This window comes from Xiphophorus couchianus, chromosome 5 (genome assembly GCF_001444195.1).
Source record: "Xiphophorus couchianus chromosome 5, X_couchianus-1.0, whole genome shotgun sequence".
NCBI classification, from domain to species: Eukaryota; Metazoa; Chordata; class Actinopteri; order Cyprinodontiformes; family Poeciliidae; genus Xiphophorus; species Xiphophorus couchianus.
The window spans coordinates 17,526,292-17,547,761 of NC_040232.1; the positions used below are offsets into that span (position 1 = coordinate 17,526,292).

At 38.3% G+C, this 21,470-nt stretch overlaps 1 protein-coding gene across 2 annotated transcripts in view; it reads left to right on the forward strand.

Annotated features, from left to right (window-relative positions):
• Nucleotides 1–866: 866 nt before the first annotated feature.
• Nucleotides 867–21,470, forward strand: part of LOC114144697 (protein AF-17) — a 29,633-nt gene continuing 9,029 nt past the window's right edge. For both annotated transcript variants that reach the window (XM_028017772.1, XM_028017770.1), the window contains exons 1-14: nt 867–1,226; nt 3,987–4,066; nt 4,161–4,215; nt 4,339–4,448; nt 12,081–12,184; nt 16,029–16,122; nt 16,262–16,369; nt 16,942–17,031; nt 17,426–17,573; nt 17,652–18,440; nt 18,906–19,105; nt 20,236–20,353; nt 20,502–20,568; nt 21,235–21,383. In XM_028017772.1, the coding sequence (XP_027873573.1) occupies nt 1,118–1,226; nt 3,987–4,066; nt 4,161–4,215; nt 4,339–4,448; nt 12,081–12,184; nt 16,029–16,122; nt 16,262–16,369; nt 16,942–17,031; nt 17,426–17,573; nt 17,652–18,440; nt 18,906–19,105; nt 20,236–20,353; nt 20,502–20,568; nt 21,235–21,383 (2,221 nt within the window). In that variant the 5' untranslated portion in view covers nt 867–1,117. The remainder of the gene's footprint in view (nt 1,227–3,986; nt 4,067–4,160; nt 4,216–4,338; nt 4,449–12,080; nt 12,185–16,028; nt 16,123–16,261; nt 16,370–16,941; nt 17,032–17,425; nt 17,574–17,651; nt 18,441–18,905; nt 19,106–20,235; nt 20,354–20,501; nt 20,569–21,234; nt 21,384–21,470) is intronic.

The window sequence follows — 21,470 nt, forward strand, 5'->3', positions numbered from 1 at the left end:
TGTTTGCCATTGTCTGCCATTCTGACCATGTTTGAGATTTTTGAGATGTTTTCTAGGTGCTTTGACAATCAACATTTCAAAAAGTCTACTCATACTTTTTGGTATGGAAATGTGGCTTTATCGCTCCAATAATATTACAAATTTTATGTCTGTATGTGTCTTAGTAATTTTTGTTTGATCAGGGTTCAGATATGTGTTATATTGGCTGGGGATAATTGGGCTTAGAAACAAAATAAATCAAGGATATAAAAGAAAAGCTTTCACAAAATTCTAAACTTTTATTGTTAAAGTTACGCATCAGATATGAGCATACCGTGAGTATTTATCACCACATTAATCTGATACAGAAATTGTTTTAAGAAAATGGCCCATGGTTTGTTTGAGCATGAAATATGAAATAATAAGCTACAAACTGACCAAGTAACACTTTAAATTAATCTATGGTGCACTCCAGCAAAGGAATAAGGGGAAATAGTAAAATATATACAGCAGCATTGTTTTAATATATACCATGGTTTAAAGATTTACCTAAAATAATTATATAGTTACTTTCCACGTTATTACATTCTGGCCCATTGGGGAGAAAATAAGGGTTAAAGCCCGAATGGTGAAATACCGGAGAAATATCTTGAAATTGCATTCTTACAAAGTCCAGCAGATGGCGCTGTTGTTTCTTCACAGTCTATTAAAAAAAAGAGCAGTCCACGGTTTTTGCTGCTTAAATTATTTTAACAGAGAAATTGAGCGATGGGTGAAATGTATGATTTTATCTAGTTGAAAGACACATAGAGCTATGAGCTTAAAATGTTACAATAGAAAATTGATTCAGATCCCAAGTTGATGCCTTTGCAGGACAAATTGTGAGCATGCGCACTGCATCTGTTCTAAGGACGGGAGGAGGACATCACGGTGAAAACGTAGAAACTGCGAAGCAGCGCAATTTTTTACACGCCGAGATTTGGTTTCACCGCTGCGGCAAAATCACCCCCGTGCGCCCGACGCGGCAGATGACTATGCAAGGTACAGCGTTAAAGTGCCGGATGTCTACCTGACAGGCCTGGCCGAGGTCTGGACCGTTACTCGGGAGGAGAAATTTATTTCTTCTTATGGGAGAAGCATGCGGGAAATGGTCGGAGGCTGCTGCGTGTGTTCCGACGAGCGAGGCTGGGCTGAGAACCCGCTGGTGTACTGTGATGGACACGGCTGCAGCGTCGCCGTTCACCAAGGTAACATTTAGCCACCGTTAGCTCATAATTAGCGGGCAGCTGTGGTCGCTGAGCCCGGCGGCTGGAAGCAGCCAGCGGTGCTCAGAGGACGGCAGGTCTCTGAGGTAAGGCTCGCTCTGTCTACGTGCGTGTTGCGAGCGTGTGGGAGGGGTAGACAGGGTAGCAGGCAGGCGTGCTGTTTGTTGTGAAGGCTCAGGGCCAGGCAGGCTTGCTGACATCAAGGAAGGATGGTGCCTCCATGACCGGTCCGTGTGCGGCTGTCTGGCCCGTTCGGGTCCATGACACACAACCAGTTTTCACCGCGAGCCAGCCCCGGTGAGGCCCGCCGGCTTGGACACTTGCTTTGTTTTATTTACTTCATATAATTGGGTGCAGCTAACTCCCAGGATCATATATCCATGTAATAAATCGTCAGACTTGATTCTACGATGTTTATTATTTACAGAGCCTGGCAAAAAAGTATCCACTTCTTTAACTTTTATTTTATTCTTCACATTGCCAACACAAACTTGGGACAGGCCAACACAACGTAGTGCAGGTGGTGGTATATATTTTTTTGCTGTCAAGTGTAACTAGCTGTTGTTTGAGACCAAAGAACATAGCAGACAAGTTAAAACTACAAATGTCGAGTTTTTTGAACACATTGTGCAATGTCTAAAAATGTACCAGTTTCATGAGGATTTACATAAACTATCAGACTCATCTGGTTGCAAGAAGATGATAATCAGAGGAGGAGCCAAGAGGCCCATGGTAACTCTGGAGGAGCTTTAGATATCCACAGCTCAGATAGGACAATTTGATGGCAGGACAGCAATGGAGGAAAACATGCAGGAACAGAACTGAGAGTTGGTCAGGTTTGGACTGCGTGTCTGTGAACATCCATTTTCAAGTCTTGCCACAGATTGGGCTCTAATATATCAATATGCTTTCGTTTAGCTGCTCTAATTACTATATTTCTGTTAGGTGTAATAATCCTGCTGGAAGGTGGGGTTGTAATAGGATTCCCACAAAATGTTGTTTCAGTCAGATTTGAATACAAATGTTACTTAAATGTGAAACACCATATTTTCCAGATACTGTGAAGCTAATACCACTTGTCTCCACTTTTTCCAGATTTTATGTTTGTATGGAAAATAAAAATACATACAATCCAAAATTATGGACTTTTTTGTGTTCTATCACACAAATTACAATAATAACACTGAAGATTATGGCTGCCAAATGTTTTGCAAGGCACTATAAGATAAATGGAGTTTTGTCTCTGAAGTGACCAAGAAGTGCTTAGGTTTTATGATGGCTGAGTTAAAGGCTGAAATAGCTTTAAAGTTTATGTCTGAGATGAAAGCGCCCTATAAATATGAATGAGATGTTTATGAGGATTATTAAAACCAAACTGCATCCTGTAGGAAGAAGAAACATGTCTTCTGCAGTGGATAAACTCAGTAAGACTAATACAGAAAAGTTATGAAGTAGAAGAATAGAAATTGCTTTAAATACAATAAGAAATTTCTTTTTAAATTATGTGGAAGTTGCTTCTTTTTTTTTTACATTCTTGCATCTTGTAATTTACCAAGATTCATAAATTCACTTCTCGATGTGCCTTAACAACATTCTGTAAAATCAATTAGCCTTTTTCAGTACATTAATTTTTTTTTACACAGCTTAATAGAATAGAATAGAATTACTTTATTCATCCCAGCAGGGAAATTATTTCGCAGTTACAGCAGCATAGAGACAAGACACACAACAACCACTGAGTAGCAATTGTAGACAAAATAAAAAAAGGATTTTATAGTAAATGCTGACATTTTTACGTTTCATTTATTGGCCAAGCTGTTACAGATATTTTAAGTAATTTTGAGGTTTTGTTTTTTCCACTGACTGTGGGTCAGTGGAAAAAGTAATCTGGAAATGACTACAAGAAAAGCCATCAAAATCTGGTAAGATTTTTGGTTTAATTTTAAGCTAATGGATAATTTATTATTTCCTTTTAAAAATCAAGTAGAAATATATCTTTGTGAGCTCTACAAAAGCTGCACAGAATCCTGAGTCACAATCAACATTGCAGTGGGAGTTTATGCACTATCATAATAACATTTATTATGTTGAAGACTATGAAGTTTGATTGCCAATCATTTATTTAGCCAGTTGAATAGATTTTCATTCACTTTTATTTTGACACCTGACAGTAATTTTTTTGATGGAGATGCTAAAACACTATTGTGCAGCCCAAGTGGTGGAGAACTTTTCTTTTTTTATTTGGACTTTGAATTCAGGTCAACTCTCACTAGGGATTAAGCAAGTTTTTGACATATTTTTTTTGTCATTTATAATTTATTTTTAAGAGAAGTAAGCAAGAAAAAAATGGCTTAAAATCAGGTTTTGTATGAAGGAATTTGAGATTTTATTTTTAGACCGCATCGCCCAGCCCCAAATCCAACTTCTCCACAGGACTTTTTTTTTTGTCATTTAGGTTAATATTTTTGTTACTTAAATGTGAAACACCATATTTTCCAGATACTGTGAAGCTAATACCGCTTGTCTCAAAATTCAGATTGAATAAGATTGTCCCCAAGTCTTTGAACAAATATTGTCTTATATGGCAAATTAGATTAGATTATGATTAGGAAGCATTTTTTAAGCATTTCTTTTAGGGCATATTCTCCTCATTTTGTCAAAAATCTGTTTTTATTAGTCTGAAGAAGAAAAAAACAAACAGGGAAATAGTAGTCACTTGGTTTGTTTGTGTGTTTGTCCCAGCGTGCTACGGCATTGTCCAGGTTCCCACCGGCCCGTGGTTCTGTAGGAAGTGTGAGTCACAAGAACGAGCAGCACGAGTAGTGAGTATGCCAACATGTCTCACTCTTACCATTTCACCTGCAATGACTGATTTTCCACTCACGATGAGCTCTGCTGTCTCCTCTTTTGCCTCAGAGATGCGATCTCTGTCCCCACAAGGATGGGGCCCTTAAAAGGACAGACAGTGGCGGTAAGTCTCTGTCCACCTTAATTCTCCTGATGTTTCTCTGAGATCTACATCAGTGCGCCTGAAACAGATTAAAGTCCTCCATAAAGAGCCTTGTCATCTTCCTCTAATCTCTCTGCTGCTCAGGCTGGGCCCACGTAGTGTGCGCGCTCTACATCCCTGAGGTGCAGTTTGCCAACGTTCTCACCATGGAGCCCATCATCCTGCAGTATGTCCCACATGAGAGATACCTTAAGGTACGAAACATGCACATCTAAGTGGAAAACCTGCATTAGTGCTGCATTAGAGAGCAGAGCTTTATCTGAAATCTGAATGTTAGGATATACTGGTTAATCCCTGAGATTACAGTCAGTGTGCTGTGCTATCTTTAATCTGCTATGCATATTTCACGTTTTGCAAGAGGGGGTTTTCCTTCAAAAAATAATCAAATTAGATCTAAAAAAAGAAAGTGACCTACAAAAAACAATCAAAGGAGCACATTTTTTGTGCAGAAACTGGGAGTAAAATTTCTTAGAATAATACATGTTTGTTTTTGCAGGAGACTCATATAAACTGAACAAATGTTAGAGAGATGGTTCCCAAAACCAAGTAATTCACTTTTTGCAATCAAATAAATCTTTATGCGTCTGCAGGATGAGTTTAATGGAGAACTAAGCTCCTTTTTACTTTGTTGTTTAGAGATGCACAGATCAGAGATTTTATAACTATGATTGTCTAAAAATGGCTGAATTGCAGAGCTGTCTCTTTTTGCATCACTCCAGATTATTGAACACAATTCTCTGTGCATATAAACCAGAATAAAATTAATTACAGCATATCTGTTTTACTGCTTACTGACCAATTTTAACTTATTAACTTTTTTTTCATATTTTCCATTCACTGGCTTACTTATGAACACTTATTTACAAATCCCTAGATGTTGCAGCAGCTGCATATTTCTGTCAAACCTGGTTTCTGTTTTACCCTGGTTTTGTTTTTCTAATCTCTGGATGCCAGAGATTAGAAAATCTTACAGCTTGGTTTTATCATGACACGGTGGTGGTGAAAGTGGGTTGTAGTTGAAAAGAAGTAGCTTTGGCAAAGGAAAAGATCAATTGGGTCAAAGCAAAGAAGGTCTAGGTGTTGATCACAATATCTAAACCTTGGCACCAAAGAAGAACTAACTTTTATTTAAAAAAAAACAAGAACAAAAAATTAAAAGGCTGTCATTGACTGTAAGGAGAGTTTTGGTACCACTGCAGAGTCACAGGACCACAGGGTGACAAACCAGTCCTGAGAATCTTATGCCTCTTGCCAGCAGCATTAATGGTTCAGAGTTGGTGAGACTTAATAAAACAATCATGTAATGTGGCTATAGGAATAAAAACAACAATATTGAACATTCAAACAATGTATCTGCTGGCCAGGCGTACCTCTGCATCCATTCAACACGTTTCTGCTCAGAATGAGAGTTTAGCTGAGGTAGAAAGTGAAAATATGTTGCTGCCCTTTCCAGAAGTCTAAATTGTGTTGTTTGGCTGCTGTTCTTGACTAACAAGAACAGCAGCATTTACTCTGTCCAATTGCACAAGTCCTCATTAATTTAATTCACTAATTACTGTTAAAATTCCAATACTTTCATCCAAGACCATTAAATGATTATACACAGTGTGTCTAAGATTAAAGCAAGAGATTTTTAAAATGTTATTTGGCCTGTTTTTTATTTTTTATGTGGATGGTGAGAGGGTGTACATAAAGGGTAACTGAGAGAAATCATAAGTGATTGATTTGTTGTGTAAAAGTAAGGCTGACGGATAAATGCATGCTGGAACTTCATTTGGTCTTGAGATGCACCGCTACAGCTATCTATACTGCAGAAGGCTCCACATAATTTCTTTTGCACAGTAATATGTGCATAAATAGTATTTTAAAAGACTTTACTGTCATCTGGAGAATCAACAGGAACTGGATTGGAAAAGAATCACATTAATTTTAATTTGGATAGTAACTCTATATCTCTAAGTATATATCTGTTGATTTTTACCAATAGTTTGTTTTGGATTTTTCAGTCATTGATAAAACCTGCAAATAAAAACTCTGTCATTTCAGAGCTTTTTTGGCCTCTAAACCCTTTGTCATTGGGATCAAGTTTTCAACCTGATGCATGGTTCTAACGCAAGTTACTCTTCTGATTCAGAACAGTCTTATTTTGGGAGATTTTGTCAAACAAAATGAAGGGATCACAGATCATAGTGTGTTTTGAATGTGTTAAATGTAGAATAATTTGTTCAGATTTGAAATCTTGAAATGGAGTTGATATGATTTGGTTTAAATGCAAGGAAAGCACTGAAATGGCAACGCTGAGGAATTAGAGGCTAATTTCAGCTTTATGTCATTTCATGATGTCTCCACTTCTGTGTTACTTATTTAATTTCAATATACATGTCACAGTATTCAGGTCACAGATTCAATTTGATCAAATCTATTGAGTAAAACAGAAGCAGGAAGAAAGTGTGTCTTATGTAATCTGCCCCTTTCATATTCCAAGACAATGGAGTAAACAGTAAATATTTAACATATTCTGTGGCCCATAGAGTTGGAATGATTTTGTTTTCAAGCAAATTCTTTTCCTATTCTGCTTTGATTTTATGGACATATAAATGTTTTAATTTCATTGGATGCTGTTGCACAAAAGTTTGGTACCAATTTATTGTTAGATAACTAAAAGCTCTCACTACTATTTTTTATGTAAATGTAAGTGAGTTAATGAACAGACTGCTCTCTTGAATCTACATTATGTAGGATTTTTCTTTTTTTTTTTTTGAAAATCAAACAAGATTTGTTGGTCACATAAATGTTGCCCCACACATCTATTCAGTGACTCAAATGTTGAAAAACAAGTGAATAGTACAATACATGATGTGTACTGTACTATTCACTCTTAGCTTTATTCTGTATTGAATTTTTTTTCATACTTGTTTGCTTTGTTCCCACCTACACATCCTGTAAAAGCCCTAAGCTGAGTGTGTCGAGGTCACGGTGGCTGTTCTGGGAACTCTGGAAGATTTCCAGTAGAAGCAGATGTAGGCTGGAGTAGCGTGAAACAAAGACGCACATTTGCCATAAAAAAAATCCTCTGTATTCATTAGATTTAACTTGGTGTCACTTGTTGCTTCTCCTGTGCCCCTTAAATGGCGTGTTTACATTCTTTAGTGGCTGGCTGGTTGTGTACAGTTTTGCTACACTTGAGTTAATATACTTTGGTTTAATTTCATTAACACAAACATTTTTAACAAATATAACACAATATAACTGCCTTAATTTAAAACCAAGATCCACCAGCCAGGCTTTTCCTGTCAGTTTTTTAATGTCAGTTTTCTTTGAAAGCTGACCTGCAGATTCATAGTTTGTGGATAGTATTTATTCCTCCTAAGACTATATAAAACATAATACTGGAAAAAAGGGGATTTAGGTTGTTTTGTTTTTGATTCATGAAGCATGTGTCCCTATACTTGTGCTTGATTTTAATAGGATATAGTCATTTATTTGTTCCTAAGTAGAAGTTCATGTGCAGCAAGATGTTGGAGACCTTTTATCACAGTGTTGTTGCCGGTGCCATCTTCTTTGCTGCTGTGTGTTGGGGAAGCAGCATCAGAGCCGGCGACTCTAATAGACTAGACAAAATCATCAGGAAAGCTGGCTCTGTACTGGGACTAAGGCTGGAGTCCCTGGAAACTGTGGTGGAGAGGAGGACATTGAAGAAGGTTCTGTCTATTATGGACAATAATCAGCACCCTCTCCACCACATAGTGGACAGACAGCAGAGCACCTTCTCACATAGGCTGCTCCAGCTCCGCTGTCGTAGGGACAGATACAGGAAATCCTTCCTGCCACATGCCATCTCACTGTACAAAAAAAGCTAAATCATTGTTCTGCACTAATCAGTCCAATTTTGCACAACTGCACTGTGGCACACTTGCTGTACATATATTTACATATACATACTGTATCTGCATTTTTTGAATCTTTGCAAGGACTGCTCTAAGCTGCTTTTTATATTGACAGCATGTTATATTTTATTTTTATTTTGTCTACAATTGCTACTCAGTGGTGGTTGTTGTGTGTCTTGTCTCTATGCTGCTGTAACTGCGAAATAATTTCCCTGCTGGGATGAATAAAGTAATTCTATTCTATTCTATTAGCAAGCTGATAGAGCGCACTAAGTTATGCACACAGACATTAAAGACCAATAACTAAAAACTAAATACAAATTCAAAAATATAAAGAATTGCCTTGTGCTTGTTTTGTTTAAGTTGTGTTTAAATATTTAAGGTAAGTAGTTAAAATATTAGTAAAAATATTAACGGCTTATTAAACTCAAAAACTGGATTGAGGCTCATGTTTGTTGATGGACCAGAAATTATGTGAATTCTTCGTTTTGCTGGATTAATGCAAATCTAGTGTTTATTTCTTGATGGTGAAAAATTAACTGATTCTAATCTCTTTAGATTAATTTGACTTCTGCTGCTTAGCTGAAATTCCTGCTTTGATTGCTAATCTGTTGTCAGTTGTATAAAACACACGCTGCGGCTATTAGCTTGCCAACGGTAGTTTTAAAACAATACCTCAATAGAAATACTACCTTAGTTTCCAAATCATAATTGGGATTTTTCTTTTATCAACCACATTTCCAAACAGACGACCAGCAGTGTGTAGCAAAAGGTGGGGAGGGGCCAGCATTTCAGTACTAAACACAGCAGTAGAAATTAGTTGCTGAAACTTCAGCATCTCTTTAATAGCATGACAGTAAATTGTAGCGGTTTTGACACCATTACTAAAAAAAAAAAACATACATATACATAGAAAATTTTTACTTTTCAATCCTTGATATACATTGATGCTGGCAGTAACTATCAGTAAAAGGTTTAAGGAGTGGACCTTTAGGAGGACCGAATACATTTTTTTAAGATTATTTTACCAGATTGCCTGAAAGTCTGAATCCTTGGAAGGCAAGTAGGTGAATCAAGACTTTTGGGCGGCAGTTCATCTACAACATGTGTTGTATCAGATAAGCTCTCCTAAAAGGAAATCTTAGGCTCATTTTGGAAATCCAGTGCCTTTGATGTGTGTGTGCATATGCCTACATATAAATACACACGTGTGAGTGTTTGAGAGCCTGGTTTCATATTACTGTTAGCTACAGTAAATTGTATGCAGCTTTGCCCCGTCAGAGCCATTCATCCAGATTTTTTGCAGCCTGCATTCCTAGACAGCCTTACAATGGACAGCGAAAACTTGAGAAGCCACTCTTCCTTTTACATGCTCGGTGCGGCTGTGTCTCCGGCTTTTCACTGCACGAGCGTCATCCTCTGAGAGCGAAACAGAGAGCTCTGTGGGATGTGGGGAATGGAGGGAAAAGGGAGAGAAAGAGCAAACGGAGACGGCTGGAGTGAAAAAGGTGAAGAGCCTGCTGTTCCTTTGTCTCGCACCTGTTGCTAGGCCTCTCCTGCCCCCTGCCAGCCTGCCCTGCTTGCTAAAGGAACGCTGACGGACAAATGCAAAGCTTGCTCATTTCATCTCGTGTAGGCCCACATGTACAGTTGAAACCAGATACTTGCATATAATGTTTGGAAAGATGCATAACCTTTCTTTATCCTCCCTCTGTGGAATAACATCAGACTAAACATTCCCCATTTTTGGTCACTTGGGATTACTGAAATAATTTTAGGGTTTATGAAGGAGAAGTTAAATTTATCTCAGAGGTTTACATAAACAAAGAGTTCAGTGATATTCATTAAATTAGAGTATGCATTGAGAAGAGGCCCATTTGTCAGATTAAAAGTACAACGTATTGCACATATATTTCATTAAGCCCACATTTCTATTTTTAACATAGTTTTTTAATGATCTGATGTGATATTCTAATCTTAAATATGTTTTCATTAACTGGAAGTCACAACAGAAATTAAGTTTTTCAAACCTCCACTTGTGTGTAATTAATCTATTTAATGTGCTTAACTTAGTGATAAAGCTTAAAAACATCAATAGGCTTTTTAATTAAAATATTTAATATTTAATTAATAATTTAATTATTTAATATTTTTAAAAATTCCGATTTGTTGAATGAGCCTGCCTTTTACTTAATTCGAGAAAACCCAGATGATGATGTCATGACTTTGGAAACATCTTATTGGTTAATTTCAAATAATTGTCTTAAATTGAGGCACACCTGTGGATATATGTTAAGCCCACGCCTCAACACTCAAATCACAAATAAAGAAATTAATCATTTTTTACCTCTATAAGTTTTGTTTATCTATGAGTTAAATTTTCTTATCTCTGAAGGTTCCACATTCTTCTTTTTAAATAATTATATCCAAGTAAAAACAGTTCGGGAATGTTCAGCACAATACTTCTCAGGGAAGAGACGGGTTGTGTCTCAGACAATCTTTCGTAAAATGTGCCAAATAATTATAAAAGCCAAATAATAAGCCAAATATATTGCAACTAAGTAGATTGATTATATTGGCCATTTCTACATTAAGTTGAAAATGGGAAGCATTCTTCCATCAGTGAAGTACAGGGGTGGCACCATCATGGTGGGGAGGAGGAGGAGTGGTTTGGTGCCAGAGGAACTGGTCCACTTCATAGATGGCTACATGAAAAAAGAATATCATGTGAAAATATAGAAACAAAATCTCAAATCATCAACCAGGAAGCTGGAGCTTGGCCGCAAGAGGGTCTTTAAAATGAACAATGACTCTGATCATATTAGCAGATTAATTGCAAACTGCTTTGACTGTCACCCTCAATATCATGATTTTTATTATGTAAAATTGACTTTTTTATTGATATCTCTATGTCATCCTGTAATGTTATAGGCGGTGCCTAAACGCTTGATCCCACAAAGCGCCACCTTTTGCACGAAGCTCTTCCTTGGTGCTGCAAGCTTCTGCCTCACAGAGTCCTCCTTCCCCCTTGACTCTTCCATTCAGCTCCTCCAGACTAGCATCAGCAGCAATTAGCAAACAACTGGTGGAACTGCAAATCTGCTGAGCCTATCATATGAACTACTTTGTAGTCCAGCAGTCCTCAATATGGTTGTAAACGTCAAAATTAGAGGCCCATTTTCAAGATGTCAAATTTTGTAGTAAAATGTTTTGTTATATATTTATAGCATTTTTATTAAAACCGAAGCTAACTTGATAGTGCTATAAAAATGGCACTATGTGCCTGGGAAATACATAATGCTGCCCCTTTAAGGACAACATAGTCAATGTTTTAGAGTGATCATAACACAGCCCTGATATCAGTCCCATAAAAAATTTCGTGGGCAGAGCTGAAAAGACTCAGTTACACCTGTTCTTTTGAAGTTCCTTTACATTACCAAGAGAGGCTTGTCAAAAGGTATCCAAAGTATCTAAACCAATCCATAAAGTTTAAAAATCAATACTACCAAAATACTAGGGATCCAAATGCAAACATTTTCATTTAAAGAATGTTGAGCTTTAGCAAAAATAAATTGTCTTGGTACTCTTCACTGACCAAAACAGGAAAAGTTCAGTCTAATGTTAGGCAGTGAAGGGAATTGTTCTCTTTATGCATTCATTGTGTGGATGTGAGCACCAAAAATATTTAAAGGTGATGACAGACGATCCAGTTTCCCTAAACATCTGGTGAACAGTTCTGCTGTTTCAAACCCTGAAGAAACTGTTTTGTTTTAAACCTTCATCTGCTAAACATCCTAATCATTTACATTAGAGCTTAAATCCTTTATTTGGTGTAACTCCCTTTTATGTGTTTGCTCTGGTCACATTGGTATAAACACTGCACATGCTGTGAATTGTGAATTATATTTCTATCTTTCTTTGGTGTCCTCTGCTGTCCAGACGTGTTACATCTGTGAGGACCACGGAAGGGAGAGCAAGGCGGCCTGTGGAGCCTGCATGACCTGCAACAGGCAGGGCTGCAGACAAGCTTTTCACGTTACCTGGTGAGTGATGAGCAGTGTCATCAAGTTTGTGTTTGACGTTCGGCATGTGGTGGGGTTCTATGAAAAGAAATTGCAAAAGGTGTAGACAAATGAGCTGATGTTTTAAAATACATCAGCGTAGTTGTCTGTACCGCATTCATCCTTTTGAATACTTTGTGTACTTTTTCTTGTAGCTTAGTTGCCTACAGTGTGTTCAATTAATGTTAACTGAGGACTTAATTGAACAACATTAAATTTATTACTAAAGTACAAAATTTAACATTATTTCCCATTTCAGAAAAGGCTCTGGCTATCTGCTGTACCCCTGTATTTGATTTGAACTGTTATTTCTCCTTAGCTTTAAATTCAGTGATGAAACCTAGAAATGCAACAATCGGGCGAACTTGTATCCATTTTGATCAGCAAAGCTCTGACAGACCTCTGATCTGCAGATGACGATTTCAGCTGATGACAAGTTTTCTTGACGAGTAAATAGCATTGATTTAATGTTGTTATTTTTTTTGTGTGTGTGTGTGTATAGATTGAAGATCTGTCTTGAAATAGTTAAATTAATTTTTAAAAAATCAAAAAGGGATGAGGTTGGAGAGATTTCTGTTTGCATCTTGTATTTTTGGAAATCTGCAATTACTACAAGCGTCTCAAGAAGTTTGCTGGTGACTTACAATTGTCTAGTTTTCCTATTCATCTGCTCTGACAAAACCAAACAAACCTTTTTCCAGTTAAGCACACCACTTTATTGGTACCAAATTACAGTGAACCCTCATTTTTCGCGGGGGTTACGTTCTAAAAAGAACCCTTGATAGGCAAAATCCGTGAATTAGTAGCCTTTATTTTTTTTTACAATTATTATACAATGAAATACTCCATAATACATTGAAACCAAAGAACAAAACCTTTTTACAGCCCCAAGCATTTGTTTAACAAATAAAAGTACTGTATAAACGTTGTTTTTTTGTTTTTTTTTTACAAATAACTACTGTACTGTAAAATAATCATTTTAATCATCAATACTAACTGAAGGCTTCAAATTGCGGAGATCAGCACCGCCCCACCGTGACCCAAGTCATTGGATTAGAACGGGAGAAAATGAAAAATGATTATGAAAAAAGTACAGTAGGACAAATAGTGACTCACGTGTATTTCACTGCTCTTCTGACTGAGCCGCTGCATCCTGACTCCGCTTTGTAGCGTTTTTTTCTTCTAAAGTCCGCGGTGCAGGTGTGTTTTTTCGAGAGAACATAGTTATCGGTAGTTGTTGTCGCTCTTTTTTCTTCTGGCAAAAATATTCTTGAAATTGGCAAGCTGTTTTACGTACGTGTACATATTGAACCGCAACGTTATTGACACACAGGTAGAAAAGAAGCGGAGAGACTGTTTAGCCCATCAGAATGCAGAACACAATGCACGATGCAAATCCGTGAAGCAGCGAGACAGTGAAAGGTGAACCGTGATGTAACGAGGGTTCACTGTACATTGATGGTAACACTACTTGGTAAGGAAGTTGTTACTAAGTGAAGAAAATTCAATGTTTGCTATTGTTTGTGTAAATTAAGTAGTTTATCTATAAAGCACCTTTCACAGATAAAGTGTTGTACAGCATAACATAATTAATGGACGATAATCCACTACTTTTTTCACATGCTTTGAACACTGCGATGCATCTAATATACAACTTTTTATGAACGGGTTTCAAAAGACTGGTCTGCTGCATGAGGAAGAGGACAACACAACTTCAAGACGACTGCAGTGTTATTGAGATTGACGACGAGAGAGAGACTAAGGAAGTGTATGTGAGGCCAGGGATGCCTGCAGGATATTATTTAAATCATCACCGCACCTGACCCACATGAACACAACCACATCCCCAACACACACTAAATGTGTGGCAGACAAAAATGGAGCACCTGACCCACACGCACGTAATGTACATGGCACACTGAAACGGCAACGTCGAACCGCACACCTGGTGGTCAGTTCCTGACCCATACTAATATGCCACACGAAGCTCATGGCATACAAGGAAAAAGCATCTGACTCGCATGAGACTCAACGCACGCAATGTGACGCAGGCACACACAAATGCGTATATGCCCACGTGATCTGTTTATGAATTACACAAAATAATAAAAAAGGAAGACAAAATCTTTTCTATTAGGAGTGAACTCTCCACCTGCAGGTTCCCAGGTTCTGAGTCTGTGACATCCAGAGAAGGAGTAGGTGAAGTGACAGCATTTGGTTCTTTTTTTTTTTTTTACTTTACTGTTTACAAGTATGTTTACTCAGTTTTAGTTAGCTTTACTCCACTGTTGTATTTAACTTGGGGAAAAAGTGCCAAACTAATCAGTTAAATTTTTGTTTAGGGTGCATTTCCCCTTGCATGAAGGGGGGAAAAATTTAAAAGTGAAATAATTATAACAAAGAATTTTTAAAACAACTCAAAGGGAAACCCCAAGGTACTGCATCCTATATAAGTGCATATTCAGTAAGTTGGCTATAGGTTTTCAGTCCTAGTTAGCTTAAAAGCTAATTTTAGCTAAAATGCTACTAGGTAGATTTGATTTATTGTCATTGTGCCGTAAACTGTACAACAAAATTAGTAGTACCGTTGTTCTTAGGGCATTTGTAAACAAAGAGTCAAAACAGATAATACTGGTGTGTTCTGGGGGAAAGAAATGCTGTTATTATCATATTGGCTTAAGCTAGCTTGTTGGTTAACATTTACATAATTCATTTAGTAAGTTAACATTTGCTTTTGGGTCAAAATTAGGTATAATATTGCCTCTACTCTTAATATAATCAGAATATATTTTGAAAAATGTATTTTCTTTTTCTACTTGTATCTGTGTGAGAGAACAGTCACTTTAAAATTGGGCTTTACTAAAGTTCTGAAACACAGAAAATGACGACAGACAACATTATAGACTGTCTTGAGTTTCTTGGTTAGCATTACTACCACCAAGCCACATTTTTTATGTTTATTAATTAAAAGAGACTGTACTGTAGATCCTTACTATAAAATTTCCAAAAGATTGTCAGCATGCCCAGTACATAGTGCAGTATATAGCAGTTTCAGTCTTCCTGTTACCTGCTTACCTTTCACTCCGTTTATAAGTAGCAGGCTGAATTAACAGTCTTCTGTAGAAAATGGTCTTCTTTGAAATAGCTCCTCACACCTTTTTGTTTCTCTGACTTTATTTTAGGCATATCTCTGATACCTTTAGTATACAACTTATAGTCCAGATCTTGTTGCATGGACTCTGCAAATCCTTCTCTAGCCACATAGTGCAGCCAGATCTCAGTACGCAGCATGAAGCGAAGAGAAACTTTATCTAAATTTCTATCTTTTTTTTTTTTTTTTTTTACCCCTCCAGGGGCTTTTTTTGTGGGCTCTAGAGTCTCTTTTTATGAAGTAGGCTGACAGGAAAGGGGGAAGGAGAGGGGGAAGACATGCGGTAAACGCCGCCGGGTCTGGGAGTCGAACCCACGACAGCCGCGTCGAGGACTTGAGGCCTCCAAATGTGGGTCGCGCTAACCCCTACGCCACCACGGCACGCCCATCTAAATTTCTATCTTGAAGATCATCGAACATGCAAATTTAACTCAAATACCAGCATTAACATTACATGTTATTGAAATGAATGATGGTCAGGTGCATTTATCTTGTCGTGTTTTGAATGCAACTGAATGCTCTTAATATAAAGACCAAATGTTGACTAGGTTGTGAAGAAATCCAGAATAAACTTGAACTCATTCGGACATGACTGATCTCTCAGGTTCAACTGTGTTGTCTGGTTTGTGTAGAAGCTTGACTCTGACCTATGACCCTGTGCTATACTTTGCTCAGTGCTCAGATGGCTGGTCTGCTGTGTGAGGAAGAAGGCCCAGAAGCTGACAACGTTAAATACTGTGGTTACTGCAAGCATCACTACAACAAAATGGTACAAAGAAAATCATCGTTTCTGCATTTAGCCTACTTTTCGGAGAGATTTGTGTTGTTTTTTGTCATTGTGATTTTTTAAAATATATACAATGAAGGAAAAGCTGATTTTTCTTTTTGTTTGTTTTGTTTTTTTACAGCAGAAGAAGTTGCGCTCAAGCGAAAATGCTAGTAGCTCCTTCAGTCATCCCAGGGGGCGTTCCAGTTCTCCATCGCAGGAAAAACATCACCACCATAAACAGAGGAAGGTAAACAACTCTTTGGTCTGATTTAGTTTGAGAAACTTGGTATTTACTAACCACTGACAATATCTCTCTCCTCAGTATAAAGTCAATTTGTTTTTTTCCTCTACTCTTTGTAAAGGACGGAGATGGATTGAAACAACTAAAGTGAAACTTTTGCTATAAGAATAGTGAGGCCAGTCAGTAATGAATGTCAATCAGTGAGATCAATAATTAAGTCTCTATATAGATTATTGAAAAAGACAAAAGGTAGAAATAAAAACAAAGCAGGAGAAGGAATGTGTTCCATCAGTTTATATATGTAGAGCCTGTTCAGTGGAGAGAAATGCTTCCCTTTTACAGAAATAAATCTAAAATTTGAAGTCAACGTGCTAGAAAATATTTCCAAGATTAAAGAGATAGTTGAGTTTGGTATTGAAGAACTTTAAATGTGAGGAAATTCATTTTCAATTTAATCCTGAATTTACAGGGAGGTAAAATGAAAGAAATATATGTCTCTGCACCTTGAAGTTGACAGATGTTTGTTTTGTACACATGCTGACCATTCTACACTGTGTGTATGTTTGTGTGTGTTTTAGAGTCATAAAGACAAGATTCGTCAGAAAGAGCGGCACAAGAAGTCTTCAGACAGCCTGACCTCCTCCATAACAACAAGCAGTATAGAAAAGGTACAAACAACCAAACCACAGACCATCTTAAGACACGCTGGTCACATTAGTACCAAATATTAATGCAATTTAGCTACAAGTTGACACATTTTCTTCCATCAGTATTAAGGTTTTTTGACATACTTTGGTAAGAATGCAGTACCATCACATTACTGTTATATAATGATGTAGTGAAAGTTCTTTATGGATTTATATAGTTGCTTAAATGCATTAACTGATTTTTTTAAAAATGTGTGTTTACTCCTAAAGCAAAAACTACAGTTAAAATAGATTGATATATCACTCTGGAAGTACATTGAATTGAGCATGGTCTGAGGTGGAATATTATTAAAGATAGCTATCATTCATAAAGCACGTTAAACATTCTTCTGTTGTTTTGGATGTGCATGGATAGATATCTTCAACACATCATAGCAGCAAAGATGGCGAAGGGAAGCCGAAGAAGCTGAGCTCCCACAGTCATGGTCACCGGAGTAAGAAGACGGGGAGCACCGGGAAAAGCTGCTCTTCCTCCTCCTGCTCCTCCAGCCCGTTCAACACCGGTACTGCCTGCAGCATTTCCATCGCAGTGAAAAGTTGTTTTGAGTGTTTGTGTCTGACTGTTTTTGTGTTTCCTGCAGGCGGATCCCTGTCAGCCACTCAGGATTTCCATCAGTTCTCATCTTCCTCTCGCTTGGAGCGCGAGCACGATCGTGGAGGCGACGACCACAACGGAGAGAAACGCAAAGAGCGCCACAGGAGGTCTGCAGTGCAGGATGAGGAGGAGGAAGAAGAGGAAGAGAAAGATGACAAAGATGAAGAAGAGGAAGAAGAAGAGGAGGAAGACTGTAAATACCAAAAGCCCCCCGCGTTGACCCCGGCTGATTGCCCCCTCGCAGGGTCTCAAAGCCACGAGCGGACAGAGAGCAACTCGAGCCCCTTCGAGAACAAAGTCACCATCTCCACCTTTGGCTCCATCATGCGCATCACTTCCTCTTCAGGGTTGGGCAGCACCTGCAAAATCCGCAAAATTTCCTCCTCGAGCGACTACAAGCCCTCCAAATCCCTCACAAAGCCGTCTCAGGTCAGCGCACCTCCCGTCCTGGAGGACGCCAGCATGAAGGACAAGATCGCGCCCCCGCCGCTGCCCCGAGAACGGAGGCACCATAGCAACAAGAAGAGCCGCCACGGCCCGGGGCGCCCACGTGGGAGCAAGAACCGAGAGCGGAGGGATGAGGACCATCACCACCACCATGGAGACGCACCAGCGCCGCCCCCCCCAGCCTTGAGTTCCTCTCTCTACCAGAGTCCATCATCATCGTCCCACCCTGCTTTCCCTTCCACGCTGCCTCCCACCTCCTCTACAACCTCTTCTTCCTCCTCTGCTAGGAGTTTTTCTGCAGGTCGCAGCAACTCTTTGCTCGGCTCCGGTGAGTCTGAGAGGGTGGGCGTGTGTGGTAGCCCTCTAACATCCTGTGTGTGTGTGTGCATTGCTATTTGTTTGAACTTTGCTGTATTCATTTTTAAGCTCGACTCTAAATTATTGAAGTATTTTCATTACACCCATCAATTTATCTGAGAATCATGACCTCAGAGGTACAGAGGAAGTGAAAAGCCATCCAGGATCAACAGATTTAGCAGAATGACACTGCTTTTATATTTTGTAAATCTGCTTCATAGTACTGCTGAATCTGTGTGAGGCAGAGATATTGTCCTAGATATGGTTTGCTGTGTGAGCTGCACATTTCCTGGCCTACTTTCCGACTCAGCCTCTTGGGTGCCTTACGTGTTTTTGAGCTTCACAACTTGCCACAAGAGAAGAAAAAACCATTAGGGTTTTTTTTTTTTTCTCTCCTAGGTTTTTGAGTTTGATTCCTTTTTCCGTCCTCACTCAGGTATCTACTCCAGTCTCAAGGATCCTCTCACGCTTGGTGGCGGAGTCTGCAGCACGCCTCTCTCCCTCAGTGGAGGAGTGTGCAGCACCTCCTTGTCCCTAGGAGGAGCAATGTGTAGCACTCCTCTCTCCTCAGGACTGCTTTCATCTCACGGCTCCTCACACTCTCTTCCTTCTGTCAGCGCTGTTTCAAACACGCAGGTATGTCAGAGAAAATTCACTCAGACACCGTCAGGAAACTCAAGTCATCGTCATTTCTAAACAGTAAAGAGAAACTTCAGTTGATCAAAGTGCTGCACAAGCTTGAAAGAAAACAGATTCCAGCTTCCTGCTGGCATACGCTGATGTGCCCCCAAGTTGCCTACAGATCAGTAAATAATTTTGTGCATGTGGATACAGTGTAAAACACTGAGTGATCAGTATGGCTAGAAAATATGTAAATAAATTCAACATTTCATTTAATCTCGGTATACATGCAGCTGTTCTGTGAAGACCTCAAAGGTCTGTTAGAGTGCTTCACACAAAGCACATATGATTTCAATTCATGGTTGATTAACAGGCTTTTGCTGAATTGCAATCGTCTGAACGAGGTGTTGAAGCAGGGAAACATCTAAAGCATGCAGGTCAGGGTGCCTTGAGGACCAGGGTTGGGAAATGCAGCGCTAGAGAACATTAGCGAACAAACAACATCATAAAAACTGAGAATTAAGGATGCCTGGCGTAGCAGATGCTCAGTAATCCATCACTGGTTTCACAAGCAGAGCTCAGCTCTGCCCAGTTGTTATTGGGATTTTCTACATTGTTTAGAAATAAGTAGAATTTCTCATTTTTTAAACTTTTATGTGTCATTTTGGAAATGTAAATCTAGTTTTAGCCAGATCAATTTTTCACAGATGTGTATTTCTTTTTTTTCATTATTTTTATGGATTTTTTTTAATAGTACAAAATAAGCAAGTGACATGAGAGTCACATTAAACAACCTAAAATAAACAAATTTAAATAATAATAATAGACAGCAAACAAATAACACCCATTACAGAAAAACAAAACAAAAATAAACAAAAAACTCAACACTGATCATTTTCTTAATTAATTTCATTCATAATGCTCACAAACTCAGTCATTGTTTCTTCAAAATTTACTCCCTTTCCTCTGACAGTACAAGCGAGACATTCCAGTACAATAAAAGGTGCCATCTACTTCACTCACATATGATTTGAGGGTACATCCATTTTCCTCCAGTACAAAGATATGAACCACTTGGCCTCAATGTGGGTTTTTAGTACCAACGGAGGCTTTCTGTCTGTCTGACATTGATCTTTGTCTCTCAGGTCCATTCCAGCTCCAGCGCCTCCTACAGTCTGAACTCCTCTCAGCCTTTCGCCAGCTGTCTCTCCACAGCCTCAACACTGCCGCCACTACTGAGCCAAGGCCAGACCTCATTGCCAGGTGACAACAAGTGTATTTAATTTTCTCCTGCAAAAATACTCTTATATGTCACTGGTAATGACTCTGCATCTAATTATTAAAATTTAAACACAGTAAAGGTTTAGTCAACCTGTCGTTCTGTTAGTAATTTATCTGTTCTGGTTGTCAGAGTCCGACATTGATGACTGCCGCTTCCACTGTCAGGGAAACTCGCCGAGAGAGAGTCTTTCCTCACAGTACGTCTTTGCTCTTTTATCTGTGTTTATTTTAGCTTTTTAAATACATAAATATTCAAGGTCAGTACAAAGAAGCATAAAAGGCCTAAAAATGTGATAATAAAGTAAATAAATTAGTCATTAAGTAACTTTTTACAGGTCAAAATATAAATTTATTTGTAAATAAGAAAAATACATCTATAATAATAATAATTTATTGATTTCTAATTTACTACATACTTGAGAAAATAATGAAATGATCACTACTAGTAATACATTTTTAGCAATTTATTGTAGTTATTACATGTGCTGCATGACCATATGAAGTCATTTAAACTTTTATTGTTGGCATCTCATTGGTTACCCAAATTATAGAGTTTTTTTGGGGTTTTTTAACCAGTGTATTTTATTAAATTAGCAGTTTATAATGTATTTATTGTTTATTGTATACTTTATTTCTGCTAAAAATTCTTTTTTTTTGTACTTAACCATTTAATATTTTACTTAGTGGTCGAATTGATTATACAATAAATATAAACAATATATATGTTTTTTTAACTGCGGTTTGCTCGTTGTCGCTCGTTGGAAAAGTAAGAGCTGGATCACTAACAAGGTGACAGGCTGGAGTTAAAATGAAAGATAACCCAAACCCAGAGTCTGACCAGTTTTGTCCTCGTCCCTCTGCAGGTCTCCCATGAGCTGTCTTCCTCTCCTGTTTGACCAGAGAGACGGACTGGGCTCTGGAGTCAGAGCCCGTCCTGAGAACGTTCCCCCCGCAAGCTCCCACATCGAGCTGCTGTTGGAGAAACATGGAAACGGAGAGATGGGGGTCAACAGTGAGTAGTTAGAAGACTGTAGTGGTTTCATTTTGTTCTGAGCCTTGATCGGTTAAATTTAAATAATTCTTAGTTTTTTTTTGTTTT